Genomic DNA, 23,950 nt, shown 5'->3' with positions numbered 1-23,950 from the left:
CAGTCTGCATTCCCACCAGCGGTGCAAGGCTTCCCTTTTCTGCACATCCTCTCTGACACTTGTTCCTTCTTGTCTTTTGGACGGTGGCCATTCTGACAGGTGCAAGGTGGCATCTCACTGTGGTCCTGACTTACATTTCCCTGATGATGAGTGATTTGAAAAAAAAAATTTTTTTTAATGTTTATTTATTTTTGAGAGAGAGATGGAATGCAAGTGGGGGAGGGGCAGAGAGAGAGGGAGACATAGAATCCAAAGCCGCTCTAGGCTCCGAGCTGTCCGCACAGAGGCCGACACGGGGCTCCAACCCACCAACCGTGAGACTGTGACCTGAGCCGAAGTCGGACGCTTAACCGACGAGCCCCCCCAGGCGCCCCAATGCTGAGTGATGGCGAGCACCTTTTCCTGTGCCTGTTGGCCATCTGGGTGCCTTCGCTGGAGAAATGTCCAGTTTTTACTTGGATTGTTTGGGGTTTTTGTTGTTTTGTTTTGCTGTCGAGTTGTATGAGTTCTTTATATATTTTGGACATTAGCCCCCATCCGAGATCTGATTTGAAAATATTCTCTCCATTCCACAGGTTGTCTTTTCATTTTGTGGATGGTTTCCTGTGCTGGGCAGAAGTTTTGCAGGTGGATGGTGTCCCACTGCTTTCTCAGAATTGCTTGGCTATTTGGGGTCTTGTGTGATTCCGTACAAATTTTGGGACTGTATGCTCTATTTCTGTGAAAAATGCCATTGGAATTTTGATAGGGATTGCACTGAATAGTAGATTGTTTTGGGTACTGTGGACATTCTGACAATATTAATTCTGCCTGTCACGGGCACAAACTCTCTTTCCATTTATTTGTGTTGTCTTCAGCTTATTTCTTTAAGATTAAAAAAATTTTTTTTCATGTTTATTTATTTTTGAGAAAGAGACAGAGTGTGAGTAGTGGAGGGGCAGAGAGAGAGGGAGACACAGAATCGGAAGCAGGCTCCAGGCTCCCAGCTGTCAGCACAGAGCCCGACGCGGGACTCGAACCCACGAACCGCGAGATCGTGACCTGAGCCGAAGTGGGACGCTCAACCGACTGAGCCACCCAGGCGCCCCTAAGATTGTTTTTTTTTTTTTTTTATGTTTATTTATTTTTGCGACAGAGAGTATGAGTTGGGGAGGGGCAGAGAGGGAGAAACAGAAAATCCCAAGCAGGATCCATGCGGCAGCACAGAGCCTGACACGGTGTTTGAACTCACGAGTCGTGAGATCATGACCTGAGGCGAAGCTAGGAGTCGGATGCTTCACCAACTGAGCCCCCAGGCACCGCTTTCTCTCGGGTTTTACAGTGTTCAGTGTACGGCCTTTCGCCTCCTTGATGAAGTTTGTTCTTCGGGGTTTTATTTGATGCACTTGTCAGGGGGATTGTTTTCTTAATTTCTCTCTCCGATGCTCTGTTATTAGTGTGTAGAAGCCGATTTCTGGACATTGATTTTGTGTCCTGCAGTTTCACTGAATTCATTTACCAGCTCCAGCCGCTGTGTGTGTGTGTGTGTGTGTGTGTGTGTGTGTGTGTGTGTAGCTTTAAGGTCCTCTCTCCATGATGTGTCATCTACAAACAGTGACAGTTCCGCTTCTTGTCGGCTGAGCTGCTGTCTGTATGTCCGTCTCGCCTGGTTGCTCTGGCCGGGACACCCAGGACTCTGTGGGACAAAAGTGGAGACGCTGGGCTTCCTCGTCTGATTCCCGATTTTCCAGGAGAAGCTCTCAGCTTCCCCCTGTTGGGCGTGATATGAGCTCTGAGTTGTCACCTGCGGCCTCTAGCGTGTCTAAAGTACGTCCCCTCCGTCCCCGCTTGGTTGAGGGTGGTTATCAAAACAGATTGTGGATTTTGTCAAACGCTTTTGCTGCATCCATTGGAATCATCATACGATTTTAATCTTGCACTTCATGGATGCAGTGTGTCACATTAGTTGATTTGCGGATGTCAAGTTGATTTTTTTTTTAAGGCGATACAAGTTTATTGAACACGCCAGCAGTGGACGGGACAGCAAAGGGGAGACTGCTCGAATCGATTTCTTTTTCTCTTTAAATTTTTTTTTAATGTTTTTTTATTTATTTTTGAGACAGAGACAGAGCATGAACGGGGGAGGGGCAGAGAGAGAGGGAGACACGGAATGGGAAGCAGACTCCAGGCTCTGAGCCGTCAGCCCAGAGCCCGATGTGGGGCTCGAACTCACGGACCGCGAGATCGTGACCTGAGCTGAAGTCGGACGCTTAACCGACTGAGCCACCCAGGTGCCCCTCGAATCGATTTCTTGATCCAAACCCGCATCCCTGGAGTAAATCCCACTCTTTAGGGGCGTGTGACCCTCTCAGTGCGTTGTTGAGTTCGGTCTGCAGATACATTACCGAGGGCTTTTGTATCTGTGTTCATCAGGGATATCGGCCTATGATTTTCTTTTCTTGGGCCGTCCTTGTCTGGTTTTGGCCTCAGGGTGGTGCTGGCCTCATCAGGTGAGTTTGGAAGTGTTCTCCCCTCTTCTCCGTTTTGGTATGGATCGGTGTTACTTCTTCTTCAAATGCCGGTAGAATCCACCAGCCAGACCACCTTTCGCTGGAAGGTCTTCGATTACAGATTCAGTCTCCTTGCTGGTCATTGGTCGGTTTGGATTTTCTACGTTTTCACGACTCCGTCTTGGTAGGGTGTACTTTCCCAGGGATGTTTTAGTTTCCTGCTGGCGTGCAGTCGTTCCTAATAGTCTCTTGTGATCCCCAGTGTGTCTGGGGTGTCAGTGGCACGACCCCTCTTCGTTTCCGATCTCATCTGAGTCCCCTCGCTGCCCCTCTGTGTTTCTTGTTGAGTCTGGCTAAAGGTTTGCCAGTTGTGCTTGTATTTCCCCCAAAGTGGCTGTACGTTTCATTGATCTTTCTATTGCCTTTCTCATCTCTGTTTCATTCATTTCCACTCTGCTCTTTGTTATTTCTTTCCTTGTGCTAACTTCGGGCTTCTTTGGTTCTTCTTTTTCTGGTTCCTTGAGGTGTGGAGTTAGGTGGTCTATGAAAGATCTCTCTTGTTCCTTTTTTAAAAAAATTGTCAATGTTAGTTTATTTTTGAGAGAGAGACAGTGTGAGCAGGGTTGGGGCAGACAGAGAGGGAGACACAGAATCGGAAGCAGGCTCTAGGCTCTGAGCCGTCAGCACAGAGCCCCACGCGGGGCTTGAACCCCCAGACCGTGAGATCATGACCTGAGCTGAAGTCGGACGTTTAACCGGCTGAGCCACTCAGGTGCCCTGTTTTTATGTCTGCTTTGATTATGGTGGCTTTGTATTACTTTCTGAAATCATGAGGTGTGAATCCTCTAATTTGGTTGTCCTTCTTCAAGATTGTTTTTGCTATTCAGGGTGCCTTGAAATTCCATATGAATTTTAGGATGGGTTTTCATTTCTGCAAAATATGTCATTTGGAATTTGATAGGGATTGGGTGGAGTCTGTACATTTGCTTTGGGTCATATGGAATTTTGACAGTTTCTTTTTTTTTATTTTTTTTTAAATGTTTTTATTTATCTTTGAGACAGAGAGAGACAGAGCGTGAACGGGGGAGGGGCAGAGAGAGAGGGAGACACAGAATCGGAAACAGGCTCCATCCAGTCTGAGCTGTCAGCACAGAGCCCGACGCGGGGCTCGAACTCACAGACTGTGAGATCTTGACTGGAGCTGAAGTCGGACGCGTAACGGACTGAGCCACCCAGGCGCCCCTGGAATTTTGACAGTTTCAAGTCTCCTCGTCCATGACATGGGATGTGTTTCCATGTATTTACATCTCTCATTTCCTCACACAATGTTTTATAGTTATCATCCTGCAAGTTTTTTATCTGCTTGGTTATTTCTTAGGTATTATATTGTTTTCGATGCTGTTGTAAGTTACTTTCAGATCGCTTATTGGGTGTAAAAATGCAGCCCACTGGGGCGCCTGGCTGGCTCACTTGGGTGACATCAGACTTTGGCTCAGGTCGTGATTTCACGTTTCCTGAATTTGAGCCCTGCCTCGGGCTCACTGCTGTCAGAGTGGAGCCCGCTTCGGATCCTGGGTCCCCCCGCCCCATCTCTGCCCCTCCTCAGCTGGTTCTCTCTGTTTCTCTCTCAAAAATGAATAAACACGTAAAGAAAAATTAAAAAAAAATTAGGGGCACCTGTCTGCACTGCCTCTGCCCCACTTGTGCTCTCTCTCAAATGAAGTAAAATTTTTTTAATTAAAAAAAAAAAAAAAGAAAATAAACATGCAACGGATCTCCGTGTGCTGACTTTGTATCCCGCTCCTTTGCTGAATTCACCTGCTCCGACGGCTGTTTCGTGCAGCCCTTGGGGTTTTCTGTGTGGCAGGACCACGTCCTGCGCAAACACGGTTTGGCTGCTTCCTTTGCGCCGTGGGTGCCTTTTCCTTCTCTCTCTCCCTGCCTGCTCTGGCTGGAATTTCCAGTTCGGTGTGGAATGGAGGTGGCGAGGGCCTTCTCGCGTGTCCGCTCCTCGAGGAGGAGCTCTCAGTGTCTCGCCCCTGCGCATGACGTCCCCCGTGGGCTCTCCAGAGACGGCGGGGACCGTGTGGAGGTGGCTCCTCCCGTTCCCGGTTGGTTGAGTGCCGTGATGACCGCGTGGGGCCGGCCAGGGGCCGATCCCGCGTCCGTGGAGGTGGACGATCGCGTGGGTCTTCCCCCCTCTGCGCAGGGGCCGCGCCCCCCTGCCGGCCTGTCGTGGGAGCCCTCCTCGCGGTGCAGGCGCGAGGCCCCTCGGGGCGCGTCGTCCGTGCGTGCGCTGTCGCGGTCTGTTTGCATCAGCGCTCACGAGGGGTGGCGGTCCCCGATCTCCTCCCGGCGCCTTGGGCTTTGGTATGGGGGCTACGCCGGCCGCCTGGAAGGAGTTGGGACGCGCTCCCTCTTCCTCAGCGTTTCTGGAGAAGTCTGAGAAGGACCGGCGTGGGGTGTCCTTGAAGCGTTCGGCGGGACTCGCCAGTGAGGCCGTCGGGACCGGGACTTTGCTCTGTTCGGGGGGGGGGTGGGTGGTTCCCGAGGGGGGCTCCTGACTCGTTTACCGGCCCGTGCACACCGTGCATTTCTTCACGGGTTCGTCTTGGCGGCCTTTCCCCTTCCAGGGATTTATCCACTTCATCTTGGTTCCCCCGTCGTCGGCGACCTTGTTCACAGCGCTGTCTCCTGGACCCTTTGATTTCTGGTGGCAGTGTCCCCGCTTTTGAGTCTGATTTTAGTGGCCCGAGTGTGTTTCTTAGTCCGTCCGGCTCAAGGCTCGCCAACTGCCGTTCGTGTCGAAGAGCCGGCTCTTGTCGGTTTCGCTGACTTTCTCTCCTGCGTTTCTACTCCTCCGTCATCAAGCTCGCTCCAGTCTCCCTCCCTCGGGCCGGCCTTGGGTCTGGCTTGTTCTTCTTTGTCGGCCTCCTTCCGTTGTCCGTTAGGTCGCGGACCGGACCCCTCCCTTGCGCTTTAACGGCAGCGTTTGCGGTGCCAGACCCGCCTTTGGCACGCTTGGCCGCATCCCGTGTCTTGTGGCGTTTCGCCTTCCCCCATCTCGAAGTGTCTGCTCACCTCCCTCGCGGCTTCTTCTTTGGTCCGCTGGTCGTCTCGTAAAAGTGTGTGGCTTCCACGAAGTCGTGAGCGTTCCACTTTTCCTTGTGTTGACTTCTAACTGCATCCGCCCTGTCGCGGCCAGAGAGGACACCTGGTAGGAGACCGACAGGCGGCCTCACGTGGGGTCGGTCCCGTGCCGCGTCCCGTGGGCACCAGGCCAGAACGCGTCCCGGTCGGCCGGCGCGTGTGGTTGGATCTGGCCGTTTGTGTGAAGTCCTCGTTTCCCGTGTCGGACTCTGCCGTCCGTTACCGCGAGCGCGGTATCGAGCCCCCCGTCTGCTATTCGAGGCTGTTTCTCCCTTCACCTCCGCCGGGTTTTGCTTCGTATGCCGTGACGGTGCGGCACGAGGCGTGAGTGTGTCACGTCTTCTGGCCGCACCGAGGACTTACTAACGTGCAACGTCCTTCTTTGTCCCTTGGGACCTTGCTCTGACTTGAGTCTGTTTGTCTGGTGTCCGTGAGACGCTCCAGCCTCCTGGCGGCCGTGTGCACGAATCTCCTTTCCCGCCTTTGACTGCGCCACCCTGCTGTGTCTCCACCTCAGCCGAGCCTCCCGCAGGCGGCACGTGGCTGGACCACGGGCTGTCGTCCAGCCCGCCGTCCCCTGTCTGTGGATCCAAGAGCTTCCCGCGTTCGCCTTTCCCGTGGACGTGGGTAAGGACGGCCTGCCGTCTGGCTCGCGCTCGTCCCGTTGTGCGCGGCCTACGGCTTTGCTGTCCCTCACTTCCCGCGTCCCTGTCCTCTCTCGCGTTGAGCTTCTGTAGTCGAGTGTTGAAAGTCCCTCCCGGTTCCCTTTTGTGTATGTTCTGTGGCTCTTTGTGGTTGCCATGGGGATTCCATCTAACATCCGAAATTTATAACCTCCTGGATCCAATTTATAGTAGCTGAACTTCAGGAACACGCAGAAACTGCTCCTTCACTCGGCCTGGACCACACCCCGTGGCTGCAGATGCCACGGTCTTACCTCTTGGTGCACCGTGTGCCCTGAGACATAAATAGCCATTCTTCTTTTTGTATTTATTTTATTTAAAAAAATTTTTTTACGTATTCTTTGTTTAAATTTCTTTTTAATGTTTATTAATATTTGAGAGAGACAGACAGACAGAGCACAAGCAGGGGAGGGGCAGAGAGAGAGGGAGACACCGAATCGGAAGCAGGCTCCAGGCTCCGAGCTGTCAGCACAGAGCCTGACACGGGGCTCGAACCCACGAACCGTGAGATCATGACCGGAGCTCAATGAAGTCTGACATTTAACCGACTGAGCCACCCCGGCGCCTGCTAAAAATTTTTAAGGTCATCTCTACACCCAATGTGGAACACAGACTCGTGACCCCAAGATCAAGAGTCACGTGCTGTAGGGGCGTCTGGGTGGCTCAGTCACTTAAGTGACTTGGCCCAGATCTTGCCTTTGGCCCAGATCATGATCTCGTGGTTCGTGAGTTCCACTCCCACACTGGGCTCTGTGCTGACAGCATGGAGCCTCCTTGGGATTCTCTCCCTTCTTCTCTCTCTGCCGCTCCCCCCACCCCCATGCTGTCTCTTTTAAGTTATTTATTTTGAGAGAAAAATTTTAAATGCAGTAGTTTCTTAGGTAGAAAATAAGATTTAGGGTAAATACCAAAGTTAGAGTAACACTGACTCTTACTTTGATAATTGTTTTTTTCGTTAAATGAAGTAGTCTCAAATTCTGTAGAAAACCATGGTTTGAATGCCTTCCAGTGTCTAACAGCACTAGCTTCTATAATAATCGCCGCGTTATTTCCTTCTCCGGAGATCTTCGCTTCCGTCCGGCCTCGTCCTTTCGTTTCACCTGCAGGCAGGTCTGGTCACAAACTCCCTCGGCCTCCGTTTAGCCGGGAAGGTCTGGATTTCTCCCTCACTTTTGAAGGACAGTTTTGCCAGAAACAGGATTCCTGGTTGACGGCCTTTCCCTCTGAGCCCTTTGCACATATCGGCTGACGGTCTTCCGGCCTCTGACGTTTCCGAGGAGAAAGCCTGCTCCTCATCTATTTGGGGACGTGTCGGAAGTGACCCGTGGCCACTGTCCCGCTCCACGGCCCTCGAGTCTGGGTTTGGACGTCGCGCTGTTGGGCCGTGGCGTTCAGGAGCCTCGTGGATGTGTAAGCTCCCGGCTCCCTGCACCTGGGGGACTTTCCCGCCGTCATTTCCCCAGCTCGCGTCCCTGCCCCCGCCCGCGAGTCCCCACGCCCGTCGCTTGGCCCCTGAGTCTCTGCTCACGACGTCTCGATCTTTCCGTGTGGTCCTCGCCCCGCAGCCTCCGTGGGTCCCGCTGCTCGGCTCTACCTCCGCGTCCCTCTCTGGTTCCTTTGTACCGTTTCTGTCTTTATTCCTATCCCCCGTTTGTTTGTAGATCATTTTCTTGGCTTTCTCCACACTTTTCCGTTAGCTCCTCGAGCACATTTAAAACTGGTTTTTGCGTCTGTGTAATTTATCTGCTACAGAATCTTTGTCGGGGACACATTTTGTTCATCTTTTCCTTCAAATGGCCTTGCGTGTCTGTGTCTCTGCCCTGTGACTGTTTTCCGATAAGGTGGGAGCTTGGAGATCAGGCTCTCCCCTCGTCCCAGGGTTTCGTCATTGTTTTTGTTTATTTATCTATCATCTCTCCGTCATCTATCTGTTTATTTATTGTTGGAACTTGTCCGCCAAGGATCAGCCTGAGGGTAAACTTAATACCTTCCTGGGTCTTCGTTTTTCTCTGGCGATTTGTGGTCACTTTAAAATCGTTCCTGTCTCTGCAGGTGTTTTGAATACCCCGGACTTTAAGGTCTGCCGTCCGAGGGGGCAGAGGGGGTGCTGGGCCTTTATGCCCTTGGAGGTCACTTGAGCGGGGGGGAGCGGCCGCCCACCTCCTGGTTGGAGGCAGCCGTCCGTGAAAAGAGCTCGGGGACGATATGTGGAGGACGGGGTCCCTGTTGCCCACCTGGTTCCTGTGTGCTGGGCCAACGCCTGCCCGGGGCCAGAGGTCCAGAGGCGTCGCTGCTCCTGTGCTAAGAGCTGACATTGACCACTGACCACAGTTTTCCATCCAGGCCTCCCCTGGTCTAGAACATTCAGCTCTTCGAGCACAGGCTTTGGTGGAGGGATGGGACGTGAGGGGCACAGGCCGCGGGGCTGTGAGGAGAGGGGCAGCGAACAGACCGGCGGCCCCTGGCGTCGGGGCAGGCCGCGGGGGAGTGCTGGTGCTGAGGTGGCCAGCGTGGGGTTACTGGCAGTGACCAAGGTCAGGGTGTGGTCCTGGGGTACGGCGAGGGTGTCGTGAGGGCGCCACCAGGACGGGACGTGGGGAAAGGTGGGTCAGAAAAAGGGGTGCCCAGTGCCGGGGTTTCCGGAATTATCCACAGAGGAGGGGAGACGGCTCCCCCGGAAGGCGGGTGGCCCCGGCCGGGGCAGTGGCTTCGTGTGCTGAAAGGGGAAGCAGGGGGGCCGGTGTGTCCAGAGCCAAGGGTGGGGGACGGGCTCACCAGTGACACGGTGCACGCGGGGCCTTGTTGTGGCTCTCGGGGAGAGTCCCCGGCCGACAGAGGTGGGGTGGACGCCGGGAGACCGTTGGGGGACTTTGGAGTCGTTCAGACAAGAGGTGACACCGCGGGAAGCGGTCAGATTCTGCGCATGTTCTGAAGTTCGGGGAACAGCGTGTGCTGCGACCTGGGGCGTGGGGTGCCGGACAGGGAGAGGCGAGGCCACTCCAGTTTTTGGCCGAGGCTGAAGGGAGTGGGGTGGAGACCAGGAGCTGGCGTTAGGGTTGAGAAGTCGCCACAGACCGGGGGGCAAGGGGGGGGAGACACGAGCTCGGGGCTGAGGAGTGTTCTGGAGAAGCGACCGGAGGTAGAACCCAGGTAGAAAATAGCCGACGGTGTGTACCTTTTTCCGTTTCGTGTTTTTCTTCGCCGAGGGGAAAGTCACACAAACGGAATCGACCAGTAAAAGCCAACAGTTCTGTGACATCTGTCGTATTTCCAGGGCCGTGCGGCCTCCATTCAGCTCCATGGTTGGGTGTTTATAACCAGGGGACCAGACGGGACGCCACGGAGAGCTGGGGAGCTGGCGGTGGGCGGGAAGACCACCGGGGGTGCGCAGGCCGGCTGCGCGCTGCCCCGTCCCTGAAGGGCTCGGGTCGGCACCTTGGAGGCCAGCGGTGTCTGCGACGGGGCTTCGGTGAACGCGGGGGTGGAGGCCGGAAGGTACCGTGGGGCCAGGAGGGGGAAGGGAACGTGCCAGGAGGAGGCCCCTGGGCCAGGTGGGCCGGAGGGGAGGGTCGGGAGGGGAGGCCGGGTCCTCTGCAGGGGGGCAGCAAGGGCAACGTGGGAGCCTCCCTCCTCCAGGTGCCACGGGGCCGCTAAGCGCCACTGTGTGGATGGCCCCTCCTTGGTGGTGGCACAAGTGCCCCCCCCCCCCCCCCCCCCACCGAGCTTGGCTTCTGTGGAGGGGGTGCATGGGATAAACAGCAGGGCGGCTGTGGGGGAGGGCCGCCTGTGCCCTCCCCCCTCCCCGGGCCCGCTGTATTTCTGGACCTCAGCCCCCCTCACTCCCGGGCCTCAGCAGGGGAGGGGCGACGTTCTCTGGGGCCCGGCCACCGGGCTTTGCCAGAGCACGGTTCCAGACGATACCGGCTCAGTCCGGCTCAGCCCCAGGATGTGTCTCACCTGCCCAGGTGCCTCCCTTCTGCTCCAGGAAATGGTGAGGGGCTGAGTCACCTCCAAGCCCCGGGAGAATGCAGAGCAGAGGTAGATGGAGGGCAGTGACATCCCGGAAGGCACGGGAGTGGGGGAGGAGGGGAGGGGGTCGCTGGGGGAGTCGGGAAGAAGCTGGCAGCCTGGGGTTGATGGGCAGTGTCACCCCAGAGGGCGAGGCCCTGGCCTGATGTGCCGGCAGCCCTGATGTCGTGGGTTTGGGGACAGGGGTAGAACTGCAGGCTCAGGCCCATCGCCCCTCTGTGCCCCTCTGCCCCCCCCCGCCTCTCCTCTGCGCACCCCTGCCCTCTGGCCCCCCTCTGTCCCCACCTGCCTCCCCTTTGCCCTCCTTTGCTCCCCCCATGTCCCCCTCTGCCCCCTCTGCTGCCTTCTGTCCCCCCTCTGCCCCCCTACCCCCCTACCCCTTCTACCCCCCACCTCTGCTCTGTCCCCACTGCCCCCCTCTGTCCCCCTTGCCCCATTATGCCCCCCTCTGCTGCCTTCTGTTCCTCCCTGCCTCCCCTTAGCCCTCCTCTGCCCCCGTGTCCCCCTTTGCCCTCCTCTGCCCCCCCGTGTCCCCCTCTGACCCCCCCCCCGTGTCCCCCCCTGTCCCCACAGGTGCCGGAGGCTCACTCCAGGCCCCTGGGCAAGGAAGTCCTGATCCCTGGTGCCCGAAGAGAGGAGCAGGGCAGGCTCTGGACAGCTGTGTGTCTGGTTCTGGGGAGGGGGTGCAGCCAGAGCAGAGCCTGGGAATAGGGTGTGGGACCCTCCTGCCTGGGGTCAGGGGGTTCTGCTGCTGGGATACCCCAGCCAGCTGCCCTCCCACCCGGAGGGGCTCTGAGCTTAGGAGCGTGACATGTGGACATCCTACCCCTGGTGCCTGGCTCTGATATTGGCGGGGGGGTGGGGGGGGGGGTGCATGTGCACAGGTGGGCAGACCTGATGGGGGGGGGGTGTGCTCAGATGGGCAGATCTGGCTGTGCTCCAGCAGCCTGAGAAGGAAGCCCACAGGCCCAGCCCTGCCACTTGGAGAACTAAAGCATCAGCCCCGTCCTTCTTCCCTTGGGGACCTCCCGCCAGCCTTCATCCAGCTGCTCCTGTCCTCCGTGCACGTGTACACAGGCCCCACTCTGGAGGTGAGGGTGACCTCCTGAGAGTCTGCCCAGGGGCTTTCTCAGGGAGGAGGGAGGGGCTGGGAGCCCAGGAGTCTCTGGCTCCAGGAGAAGCAGGAGCGCTTGGCAAGGAGTTACTCCACTAACCTGACTCCTGTGGGGGTGCTGGTCCTGGTAAGACGTGGGCACCAGCAGAGGGCCAGTCTGTTGGGCACTGGCCCTCTGCCCTCTGTTGTGGTGGTTTCAGGGGCACGCGGCGGTGGGAGTGGGGAGGGTCCCTCTGCTGGAGCCCAGGAGTCTTACAGGGCTGCTCAGAATCACTTCCAGAACTCTCCTTCCAGAGTCAGGATCCTTCTTTAAAATAAGGGCTTTTGTTTGTTTTTAACTTTTTGAGTCCAGGGTCTGTTCTGTTTTAATTTTCTTTAATGTTTATTTATTTTGAGAGACAGAGCATGAGCAGGGCGGGGCAGAGAGAGAGGGAGGCACAGAATCGGAAGCAGGCTCCAGGCTCCGAGCTGTCCGCACAGAGCCCGACGTGGGGCTCAAGCCCACGAACCATGAGATCGTGACCTGGGCCGAAGTCGGACGCTTAACCGACTGGGCCACCGAGGCGCCCCTAAAGTAAGGGCTCTTGCCTTCCCAGGCCCCAGGCCCAGGGGTGACGCTTCAGGTGTGTGTTGCTTGGACAGGGCCCTCTGGGGTCACTGAGTCCGAGGACAGCAGGACCATGTCCCCGGCTGGCCCCGGGGGGAGGCAGGTGCCCCACGCCTCATCTTTGGGATTACAGGCTCTCAACCCTGGTGGTGCGCTCGCTGGGGCTGCTGTGAGCCTACTGTGCGCAGGCCCCTCACACAGGCGGGCTGGCCGGCCTCCGAGTGGCACTCAGCCGCCGTCCTGCGTGACTACAGAGGGGACATTTGGGCAGGATCTTCGCTAGGCAGACGGCACCCCCACACAGTGCTGTGGAATCATTAGCCTGAGGCTTGGGTGGGGGGGGACCGCACTCTGCACCTTGGGTCAAAGTACCCCTCTTGCTGGATCAAGCCCCGCTCCAGACCCTGCCGGCCTGGAAGACGGGCCCCAGGCTTCTGCTTCCTTCTCCCCAGCGGTCCAGCCCAGTCCCGCCTCCTGCCGGCGCTTCTCCTGGCGGCCTTGGCCTTGGTTCAACGCAGAGCTCATCTGTGGGGTGCGGTGAGGGCTCCCCAGGCGGGGAACCTCTGTCCCGTCTGTTACGGGTTTGCGAGGCGAAGGCGTACGCGGAGGCTGGACTCGTCTTCCACACTCCCCCGCCCCAGGAGGGGAGGCCGGAGGGGTGGCGGGCAGTCCGTCACCTCCAGGGATGGCGGACGGGCGGGCCTTGCTGGGTGGGATCCCAGCTCTGCCCAGCCTGTGCCTGTCACTGCTCGTCTTGCTTCTCTGGGCCTGAGGTTTAGGACCCAGGGGAGGCCGCGAGCCCCTGCGCCCATCGTGACGTGAGGGTGTTCCGAGAGGCCCGGGGTCCCCGCACCTCCCCTTCCTGCCCCTGGAAGGATCGGACCCAAATGTGAAGTCAGTCCTCTAGTGGGTTTCCACGGGTGCTGGGAGCCCTGCCCGGAGGCGGGGCCACTGTGCCCACCCCCCTGTGTCCCTGTGGACCTGCCACACGGCCCCCTAGGAGGCCACCCCCGCCCCCAGGACCTCTTTCCCTCTCCCCTGCCCGGTCCCACAGCCCGTGCCGCTTCCCATGCTCCTGGCACCTGCCTGTGCTGAACAGGGTCCGGGCGGGCTCTGGGAGACAGGTGCCAGCCTGGTCCAGCTCCGCCGCTGTGTGACCTCAGGCGAGTGTGTGACCCTCTCTGGGCTCTATATGCCTTGTTCTGTAGAAGTGGACTAGTAGGATGGGCAGAGCTACGGGACCAGGTGGGACAACGTACTTGATCTTTAGCCCCAAGCGAGTGTGATGGGGGTCAGTGCCCCTACCCCAGGTGGACGAGATGGCCAGCACGTTCCTGCTTCCTGCTCCAAGGTCAGGCCGCTGGATGGGCCCACATCCAGCAGGTCCCTGCCTGCCCCGCAGAGCAGGGCGCACCGGGGTGAGAGGCCCTGATTTCTCTGCTTCCCCGGTGTCTGGGGTAGGGCTGGGGTCTAGACACACCTCCGCTTCCTTAAATTCACCTTTACCGAGGCGTGAGTTACACACAAGAAAGCGCACCCCCTCTAAGAGTGCCGGGATGCCGGGAGGAGAGGCTGGAGGGCGGGCTGCCCTGGCCCCAGAGCTCCCACGCCCGTCCCCCTTCCCGGATGGCCAGCCAGGCAGTACCCGTGCCAGGTACCGCCCGCACGTCGCCTCTGCTGGGTCGATGCCCTCTGCCTCTCTCTCTGATGGAGTTCTTTTCTTCTGAGTTCGAACAGTTCTTTACGTACTTTGGACGCAAGTCCTTCGTCAGATACACGATCTGCAAAACGTCCCCGGTGCGGCCGGCCTCAACCGGTGTCTTTCAAAGAGCAGATCTTTCTTGGGGCGCCTGGGTGGCTCGGTCGGTTAAGCGTCCGACTTCGGCTCAGGTCATGATCTCGCGGTCCGTGGGTTCGAGGCCCACGTCGGGCTCTGTGCTGACCGCTCAGAGCCTGGAGCCTGTTTCAGATTCTGTGTCTCCCTCTCTCTCTTCCCCTCCCCTGTTCACGCTCTGTCTCTCTCTCTCTCAAAAATAAATGAACGTTAAAAAAAAAAAATCAAAGAGCAGATCTTTCCAAAAATTCTGATGAAGCTTAACTTGTTTAATTTTTCAGTTTTCTGTGGCTAACAAGGCTTTGCCTAACCCAAGGTCCCAAAGGCCTCTCTCGTTTTCTTTGGCAAGTTCCTTGGCTCTGGGTCTTACCGTTGGCACCGCGGTGCGTCGCGAGTGATTTTTCGTACGTGGCAGGGGGTGTGGATGGCGGTTTAATATTTTTGCAGATGTTTTCCAACTGTTCCGACGCTGTGTGCTGAAACGTTCTTCTTTCTCCCCTGAATTGCCTTTACACCTTTGTCAACAATGCGTGTGGACTGTTTCTGGGTCTCTGTTCTGTTCCCCTGAAACCAAGTAGCGTTTGTCCCTTTTCCAAGTTGTTTTGGCTACTCTACGTCCCCTGTAGTTGCACGTGAATTTTAGAATCGGGTTGTGAATATATATTTTAAAATCCTGCTGGAACTCTGATTGGGATCCTTGAGTCTCTAGGTTAGTTTAGAGATAATTTTCATCTTCATGATATTGAGTCTTTCAACCCAGGAAAACTGTATCTCTGCCTACATATGTAGGCGGTCTGTGATTTATCCCAGCAGCACTTTGTAGTGTTCACTGTGCTGTTTTGCATACCTTTTGTCCTTTTACCTGTAGGTATTTCATTTTTTCAATGCTTCTATAACAGTGTTTTTAACTTTACATTGTAGGAAAACACATAAAACATAAAACTTACTGTTTTACCCTCTTTTTTAAAAATTATTTTAAACGTTTATTCATTTTTGAGAGACAGAGCACGAGCAGGGAGGAGGGGGGCAGAGAGAGAGGGAGACACAGAATCCAAGGGCTCCAGGCTCCAGGCTGTCAGCACAGAGCCCAACGCGGGGCTCGAACTCACGAACCGTGAGATCGTGACCCGAGCCGAACTCAGGCGCTCAACTGACTGAGCCACCCGGGTGCCCCTACCCTCTTTAAGTATAGTTAATTTGCATTTAAAATATTCACACTGTCGGGGCGCCCGGGTGGCTCAGTCGGTTGAGCGTCCGACTTCGGCTCGGGTCACGATCTCACGGTTCGTGAGTCCGAGCCCCGCCTTGGGCTCTGTGCTGACGGCTCGGACTCGAGCCAGCTTCAGACCCTCTGTCTCCCTCTCCCTGCCCCTCCCACTCACATCTCTCTCTTTCTCTCAAAAATAAACATTTAAAATAAAGTAAAAAATTAATTAAAAACACATTCACGTTGTACAACAATCTCTAGAATGTAAATGGTATTTTTATTTTTTTTAAGTTTATTTAATCTCTGCACCCAACATGGGGCTCCAACTCATGACCTGAGGTCAAGTCACATGCTCTTTCAACTGAGTCAGCCAGGTGCCCCGTAGATGGTGTTTTTAAGCGTTCAGTTTCCAACTGCTTATTGCTGATATATACGAATATAATTGATTTTTGTATATTTTATATCTTGTAGCGTTATTTATATATTTTTTAACATTTATTTTAGAGAGAGAGAGACAGTGTGAGCAGGGGAGGGACAGAGAGAGAGAGAGAGAGAGAGAGAGAGAGAGGCGCAGAATCTGAAGCAGCTCCAGACTCTGAGCTGTCAGCACAGAGCCTGATGTGGGGCCTGAACCCACAAACCGTGAGATCATGACCTGAGCTGAAGTCGGACGCTTGACCGACTGAGCCCCCCAGCAGCCCCAATCTTGCAACTTTACGAGTTATAGTAGTGTTTTTGTGGAATCCATCAGATTTTCTACATTGATAATCATGTTGTGTGTGAATGAAAGAGGTTTTGTTTCTTTCTTTCCAAACCTGGAAGCCTTTTCTTTTGTCACTGCCTTATCGCACTGACTAGAATCTCCAGTTCAGTTTTAATTAGAAGCGATTAGAACAGACCTTCCCGTCTTGGTCCTGATTTTAGGGGGAAACATTCCGTCTTCTTCCGTTAGGTATGATGTCAGCTGTAGGTGTTTCATAGAAGCTGTGTACCAAGTTAGGAAAGGTCCCCTCCATTCCTAGTGTTCTGAGAATTTTGATCGGGATGTTACATTTTGTCACGTGTTTTTTCTGGACCTACGAGACAGTCCTGTGAATTTTTAACCTGTGAACATGGCGAATTACGTTGACCGATTTCCAGATGCGAAGGCAGCTCTTCATTCCTGGCATAAATCCCTGGAGGCGTGGTCTGTGTCCTGTCTCTGTTACTGGGTGTGACCATCTTCCTGTGGTCACAGAAGTGTGGACGTGTCTGCCTTTCGCCTTGGTGAGCACCTGGGAGTAGAAATCCTGGTTTACGGGGGAGAGAAGTTTCCTTCTGTGAGCAGCAGCCAAGCCGTTTTCCAAAGTGAGTTGAAGCCGCTTATCCTCCCGCGGGTGACGTATGAGGGTACCAGCCTCCCCGCACCCTCGTCACACGGGGGTCCAGTCTTCTACATTGTAGCTTTTCTGGTGGATGGGTAACGGCATTTCGTCCCCAACGCTTTTCTCAAAAGGTACCACAAACATCCTGTTCCTCAAGCGATAGCCTCTAACACACGTGATGTACCTGATTTTGTCTTTTGTTTTTTTTTTTAATCTCTGTACCCAACGTAGGGCTCGAGTTCATGACCCTGAGACCAGGAGTCAGATGCTGTGCCGAACGAGCCAGCCAGGCGCCCCGGTTTCTGTCTTTGTTCCTCTGCGAAAGGCTTAGTGTCTCCATTTCTTAGAGTCAGACTTCCTTGAGCCCCCCTTGGACGGAGCCCTCCTGTGTGCGGGCGTGCACACGGGGCGTGTCCCCCCACACGCCAGACGGGCAGGCTTGCAGGCAGCCTTAAGTTGTGTACCAGTGGGTCCGCACGTCAGTCGTGAGATGTCGGGCCCATCTGTAGCCACTCCTTAAACCCAGAAGCCTTGTTGTCAGAGATGATTGTTAGCAGTGACAGTAAGCACCCCTCCGATCACAGGTCCTCCCTGGGCTCACATCTGTGTCTCACCCCTTTTCCCTCTAATGCGGGGCTTCGCAAACGTTTTCTTTTTCTTTTCTTTTTGTGTCTTAATCTCTACATCCAACATGGGGCTCGAACTCACGACCCCAAGATCGAGAGTCGGTATTCTTCTGCTGAGCCAGGCAGCAAATGTTTTCTTAAAGGACCAGATAGGAAATTTTTCGGGCTCTGCTGGCCACACCTTCTCTGTCACGACCACCCAACTCTGCTGGGTTATTGCAGAAGGACCCATAGACTAAATGATTGACGTGGCCGTGTGCCAATAAAACTTTATTTACAAAACACTGGGCCTGAGGGCCGCAGCTTGCTAATCCCCGCCAAAGTGTTCTGCGAACAGATGTTCCAGGCCGGGACACTGCGTAGAAGGATGGCCGGGCAGGGGCATCTGGTGGTCTTTGTTCAGCCAGTCTCAGAACGTACACACAAGTGGATGAAGGCCGTGAGGAGGGAGGCCTGGGCTAGAGGTCCACTCTCAGAGCAGACGTCCCCGGGTGGTGAAAAGTGGGGGTCTCTCCTGCACCCCGGTGGGCCCTGCATCCCAGTTGGGCCCGTTTTGCAGGTGTCTGTTACTGTCCCATCTTACAGATGAGGAGGGTGAGGCCCGGAAGGGGTGCTGCTCACCCGAGACTCTGTACCTGCTGGGTACTCTGTGTGCAGCCGTTGACGGAGCAGCTCCGTGAAGGTCTCTGGGGAAGGCAGAGCCGAGTGGTGAGCTGGGACTCTCCCCTTCCTGGGACCTGCGCTGGTCCTCGCCGCTCGTTCTCCGGGACAGCATTTCACTGCAAGCCGTGAGCCCCGCTGCAGCTCCCTTCTTCCCCGCGAAGCCCCTGTGCCCTGCACGCTCCCCGCCTGCCCGCGCATCCTCGGCGAACGCGGGCCGGTGAGGCGGGGGACGAGGCCTTGACTCTCTCTCGGAAGTGGGACTGCGCGTGGGGCTGTTGGGGGGCTCATTCAGCATGAACTCTTGGGCCCCTGGTTTTGGCCAGGTTCTGTGCTGGGTCCTGGGGGCCCCAATGAATGGGGAGACAGACAGTTCGTCAGGAAGGCCAGCGGCCGTAACAGACACCCCGCATCTCAGAGACCAGACTTGTCATTTGTCATTTGCCTGTAACACAGAGCTTTGCAGGGGCGCCCGGTCCCAGCTCTCCCGGGTCTCTCTGCGGCAGACAGTGCCTCGGGGGCCCAGGCTCCTCCCGCTATGGCCTCCACCCCTCCCCCCTTCTCAGAGCCCCCCCCCCCCACACACACACAGCAGCTAAGGATGGAGACATGAGCACATGGGTGGGTGGTGGCTGTCGGCCAGGCCCAGAGGGACACGGGTCCATCCGATCACGTTCCCCGGGCCAGAACCCCAGCCACGCCGAACTTCCAGGAGACTGGGAAGTGAGCTCCGACCCCGGGGAGCTGGAGAAACAGATGCTGCTGAGCCCCGATGGTTTCTGCCGCAGACCCTCGTCCCGGGGGCCGAGGAAGTTACCATCCGAACCGGGACGTATCTGAGGGTGGAGGAGCCGTTCGTAATCCCTGGGACAGGCAGCGTGGCCTGGACGCATGTGCCACTGCACGACAAGTGCCCTTAACCGAGCACTCCGCGCCCGGCTGTCGCTCCTGAATGCTCTGCGTGCCCATTCTGCAGGCCGGAAACAGACCCAGAGCAGGTCAGTGACTTGCCTTGGGACGCCCGGCTGAGAAGGGTGGGAAGGGAGGGGGACCCGGGCCATCTGGCTCCGGGGGGGTCTGCTCAGCTCTACAGGGTGTGTGACGGGGCCACGGGGTCCTCCCTGGTGAGCGGCCAGTGGGGCAGCTCAGGCGGGCGGGGGCCCACGTCTCTCCTGAGTACGAATGCGGGAGGGAGCCGTGGCTCCCGGGTCCGGCTGTGGGAGAAAGCCCGCCGCCCTGCCCTGGTGTGATTTTCCGCTGCTGGGCGGGCCCCTCCGGCCGGGCAGCGACGCCAGGGGACCCAGCCGGCTGGTGGCCGAGTCCGCGGCCCGCGTGGATCTTCCCTGCTCACGTTGTCTCCTGCCGGACGAGTTCCTCATTTCCTGGTGGGGCAGCATCTTCAAAAAGAGGGAGCGGCTCCCGGGGCCCAGGGAGGGTGGGTGCCTCCAGGAGGGCCGCCAAGGGTGGGCCGTGCCCACGGCACAGGGGTGCGTGGGGCGGGGGCCTGGCGGGGGGCAGCCCGGGGGCGGGACTTCCATGTGCCCCTCGCAGCAGCCGGGCGGTTTCTCGAGAATGACACCAGAATGCAGGGAGTGGGTATTCTGAGAATAGCGGGCAGAGGTAGAGGTGGGTTCGTGCAGAGCCGGGGACCCTGCGCTCGTTCTCTGCGTGTTGCCCGCGTCCCCGCGTTCCTGTGAAGGCTTGGGTCGCGTGTGGCGGTCCTCTGTCCGCGTACTGCCAAGAGCCCTTGGGCCGGAGGAGGGTCTATGGCTCTCCGACCCCCGCCCGGGGTTTCCTTCTGCCCCCTGGGCCCCGGGGAGGCGCAGAGCCGGGGCACGTGGCCTTCCCCCCACCCGAGCAACCCGCGGCCCACTCCCGGGGCCCCCGACGTGCCCGGCCTGCCTGCTCCACGGTCCCGGCACGTTGGAGGCCTGGCCTCTGGCCGCAGCCAAGCCTCGTCCCCAGGTCAGTGCTCAGGGCGGCAAGGGTGGTGGCCCGTGCCCTGGCGTCCCCCAAGCCGTTACCCTGGAGCAGCGGAAGGGAGCTCGTGGCTGTGGGGGCAGCGTAGGCATCTGGGTACCGAATGTGGGTGCGGCCGGGCTGCTGGGAGGGGGCTCGTGGCACCCGTCCACGCGCAGCGGCCCCGACAGCACACGAGAAACAGGGCAGGAACTAAGTGTCGGGACTGGCAGATGCCGCGAAGAACCCAGAGGGCGTTATGATGGGGACGCGCGGGGGTCCCTCGAGCTGGTGTTCGGGGGGCCTGCGAGGGTGACATTTGCCCTGATGTGTGGGAGGGATGGGGCGGGCCGGGCGTGGGGAGGAGCCCGGAGAGGGGGGGGAAAAGTCCCCTGTGGGTTCCAAGCAGAAAGCTGGTGATGTTCTGGTTTCCGGGGTGGCGGCCTGTGGGCGGAGCTGGCAGAAGGGCCCCGGGGGTGGTGGGGTGGGGGGAATGGATGGAGGGGACGTGTGGGAGGACGGGTGTGCCTGTCTGCCCCGCGCCTCTGCTCACAGCTCTTCTGGGGGGGCGGGGGTGGCGAGGCTCCCAGAGCCGACGCTCTGAGGCCTCGGGCTCCCTGGGCTGCGCCCTTGGCGGGAGCCTCTGGGTCGGCGACCCCGGGATAGACAGGAGGTGGGGGGGCCGGGGCTCCTGGTGGTCTCAGAGCGCCGGCCAGGAGCCCGTGTCTGTGCGTGGGGTCACCTCCCCGTCCCGCACCGCCCCAGACCCACCGGGACCCCCATCCTGCACCAGCCACCCCCACCCCATAAGCACCTGTGGGGACCAGGAGGGAGGGCTCGGAGGCCCCGCCCCTCAGACAGCCGGCCTGGGGGCCGCAGGGCCCTCGGGATGACGTGGCTGTTCTCCTGAAACTTCTCTATTCTGGGCGCCGCTTAGAAGCAGCCTGCCTCCCCGGCCCGCACTTCCTCTGCTAGACCTCGGCTCACCACCCCGTGGGCGCCGTGGGGACGGGGGTGCCGCGAGCTAGGCTGTTAGGTTTGGAAAGTAGCGAGGCCCGTGGCCGCCAGCTCTGGCGCTTCTTGTCCCCGTGCTCAACTGCCCAGCCTCCCGGCCGCCTGTGTCCCTCTCGGGTCTCACTGTAGGCCAGCCCTCGTCTCCCCAGACGGACGGGAGGGGGCGGGGCCGGCTGCCCTGGGGCAGCGAGAGTCCGGGCGGGAACGGGGGGCCCCAGGGCCCCAGGTGCCCCTTCACAGCCCCCGCACCTGCCCACTCGCACACGTGTGCACACCCACATCTGCCCACTCACGTGTGTGTGCACACGTGAGCTCTCATACACTCACACATGCACACCCCCTGCAAACACACCCCTGGCACGGAGCCGTGGGCCTGTGGCTGGGCCTGTGGTGTCTGCGGAGGGGCTCTGGCCCTCCCGGCCTCTTGACTCGAACCGGCTGATCCAGAAGCTTCGCTTAAAAGTGGAAGGTGTCTCAGCGGCTGCCGCCCCTTCTGAGAGCTGGCCCTGAGGCTCGGTCCTCCCAGCCCCCGGCCCCGCGCGCCGTTACCGGGCTGGGCTGTGCGCGACAGGAGGAACAGTCCTGGAGGCGCCGTCGGTGCCCCGAGTGAACAAGCGTCACGTTCCGCCACGCTCGCCTGCCGTGGCTCAACGTGAAACCTGGCAAACCTGCGGAAAAGTGGACCCGCGCCCCTGACCGGGTCAAGGGCCATCCGCAAACGCACGTGGCTGTTGCACCGAGCGAGACGTCGGGGTGCGTCCGAGCGCGTGGGCGCGCGGCCAAGCCAGTGTCCCTGTCGCGCCCGGCGCACTTGGTGCCGATCGAGTGTCGCTGTCGGGCACGTCTCCGTGGCCGCGGCGCGTCCGCTCGGGCGTCTGTGGAGCTGGGACTTCGGGGGTGGGGCCGCTCACCTGTGGCTGGTGGCAGGGACCCCGCGCGGGACACGGAGCCGGTGCGCCCCGGGGATCTCCTCGCCGGTCTCCCGTTGCGCAGGTGGAGAGACTGAGGCCACAGAGAGGCCCGGCCGAGCTCCAGCCCCTGAGGGTCTCGCCTTTGCCTTCCAGATCCCGACTGGGCCTCCTACACCCTGGGGGTGTTCATCTGCCTGAGCTGCTCGGGAATCCACCGGAACATCCCCCAGGTCAGCAAGGTGAAGTCAGTCCGCCTGGATGCCTGGGAGGAGGCCCAAGTGGAGGTACGGCCCCGAGGGGTTGGGGCTGCGGGGGGTTGGAGGAGCCCCTGTGGTCCGGCTGCACCCCCACGGGGCCCTCGGCCCGGCCCCCTGGGTCACAGACACCTCGAAGTGGCCACCCCCGGTGTTCCCGGCTCCTGGCTGTGGCCGGCACTGTGAGGGGGGAGCGGTGGGGGGCGGGGGGGTTGAGGAGTGTGGGGTGGGGGGGAGGGGAAGAGGGGGGAGGGCAGAGGGCAGGGTGGTGGTGCGGGGAGCCCAGGGGGCTGGGGGCAGGGAGGGGCGGGCGGGGCAGGGGGACGGGCTTATGGGGTGAGCAAGGCCTTCGTGTCCTGTGCTGTCCGCCCCCCAGTTCACCCTTTCGAAGCACACAGCTCAGCCGTTTCCGGTGGGTCCACGGTCAGGCCACTGTCACCGGAGTCACTTTTAGGACATCTCACGCCCGACAAGGGAACCCGTGCTCCTCGCCGTCCGGTCCAGGCCGAGCGGCGTCCCTAGGCTCTGCGTCTCCACAGACGTGGCTGTCGTGGGCATTTTCGTGAAAGGGCGCAGGCAGCAGGTGGCCTTGGCCTCAGCCGCTTTCACTGAGTGCCACGCGGCCAGGCTCCGCCCGCCTGGTAGCGCCTGTCAGGGCTTGGGCCTTTCTGTGGGGGACGACGTCCGCTGCGTGGACCGGCCTCGTTCTGTCTGCCCGTCCACCTGCCCACGAGCACCTGGGGCGCCGTGGTTTGGTACCGAGCCCTGCGCCCACAAGGAGTGTTGTGACCGAGCGTGGCCCCCGTCCTGCCCGCCGGGGCGGAGTCACCCCTCCGGTGGAGAATCTTGGTTCATGGAACCAGGCCCCTGGACAGACGCGCCGGCTCTGCCTTTCCCCACCCCCCGTGACCGCCAGGCCACCGCGGGACCGTGGCAGGTCCTGGAACCTTAATTCCTGCACGTGGGAGGTCACGTGACTGTGATTCCGGGAGACTTCGCGTCACCCGCACACCCTGGCCCCGGGATCCTCCTCTGCTGTGTCCCTGCGGGGTCCTTGTTTGGCTTTTTTTTTTTTTTTTTTAACGTTTATTTATTTTTGAGACAGAGAGAGACAGAGCATGAACAGGGGAGGGGCAGAGAGAGAGGGAGACACAGAATCCGAAACAGGCTCCAGGCTCTTAGCAGTCAGCACAGAGCCTGACGCGGGGCTCGAACTCACGGACCGTGAGATCACGACCTGAGCCGAAGTCGGCCGCTCGACCGACGGAGCCGCCCAGGCGCCCCAATGGCATTTTGTATCACGAGTGACGCTGAGCATCCGTGGCGCGGGTCAGCGTCCTCTGCGTCTCATCCGTGGCCTCCCGTTGGCGCCCTTGCTGACTCCTTGTTAGCTGTTTCGTTTTCTCGTGTTCTTCCACGTTTGGGGGTCTGACCCTTCGAGACCGTATGGCCCGCCGGTCCGCGCTGCCTTCTGGCTCTGCTCGTGCTGTGTGCAGTGGAAACTTTTTTACTTGGTGGAGTCAAAATTATCAGCGTTTTGTGGTTTTCGGGTCTCTGGGTACCTAGAGGGGCCCGCTCTGCCCCAGGCTCCTTTTGACTCATAAGGGCGTTACTGAGCCGCGGCTCTCACGCCAGGCCACTCGCCCTTGTGAGGTGTGAACGGACGCGATTTCACCGCGTTTCCGGCTGCGTCACCGGCCCCACTGCCTGATTTTGGAACATTTTCCCAAAATAGACCCTGTGCCCCTCAGCAGCCCCTCCCCCTTCCCTCCACGACCCCCACCCCAGCCCCTACCGGAAGTAACATCTGCTTTTCTGTCCCGATACGTCTTCTGGGCGGGTCATGTCAGTGGACCGCCCCCCCCCCCCCCCCCGTGGCCTCTGTGACTTCCTTCCCCGTGGAGCACCATGTGTTCAGGGTTCAGCCACGTGGCCGCGGGAATCGGCGCCACAAGCCCCTTTGTCGTGGACTGCTTCCCGCTGCGTGGATAGGCCACACTCGACTTACGCCCTCGCCCGTCCATCGGTGACTCTTGGGCTGCGTGACTC

At 58.7% G+C, this 23,950-nt stretch overlaps 1 protein-coding gene across 1 annotated transcript in view; it reads left to right on the top strand.

Moving 5' to 3' along the window:
• ADAP1 (ArfGAP with dual PH domains 1) overlaps positions 1-23,950 on the top strand; it is a 52,278-nt gene that overhangs the window by 5,794 nt on the left and 22,534 nt on the right. The window contains exon 2 of the mRNA XM_042921204.1: positions 21,801-21,931. Within this exon, the coding sequence (XP_042777138.1) occupies positions 21,801-21,931 (131 nt within the window). The remainder of the gene's footprint in view (positions 1-21,800; positions 21,932-23,950) is intronic.

Source organism: Panthera leo, chromosome E3 (genome assembly GCF_018350215.1).
Source record: "Panthera leo isolate Ple1 chromosome E3, P.leo_Ple1_pat1.1, whole genome shotgun sequence".
Lineage (NCBI taxonomy): Eukaryota > Metazoa > Chordata > Mammalia > Carnivora > Felidae > Panthera > Panthera leo.
Note: the sequence above shows the minus strand (reverse complement) of the source record. Positions and strands in the feature narration are given on the sequence as shown.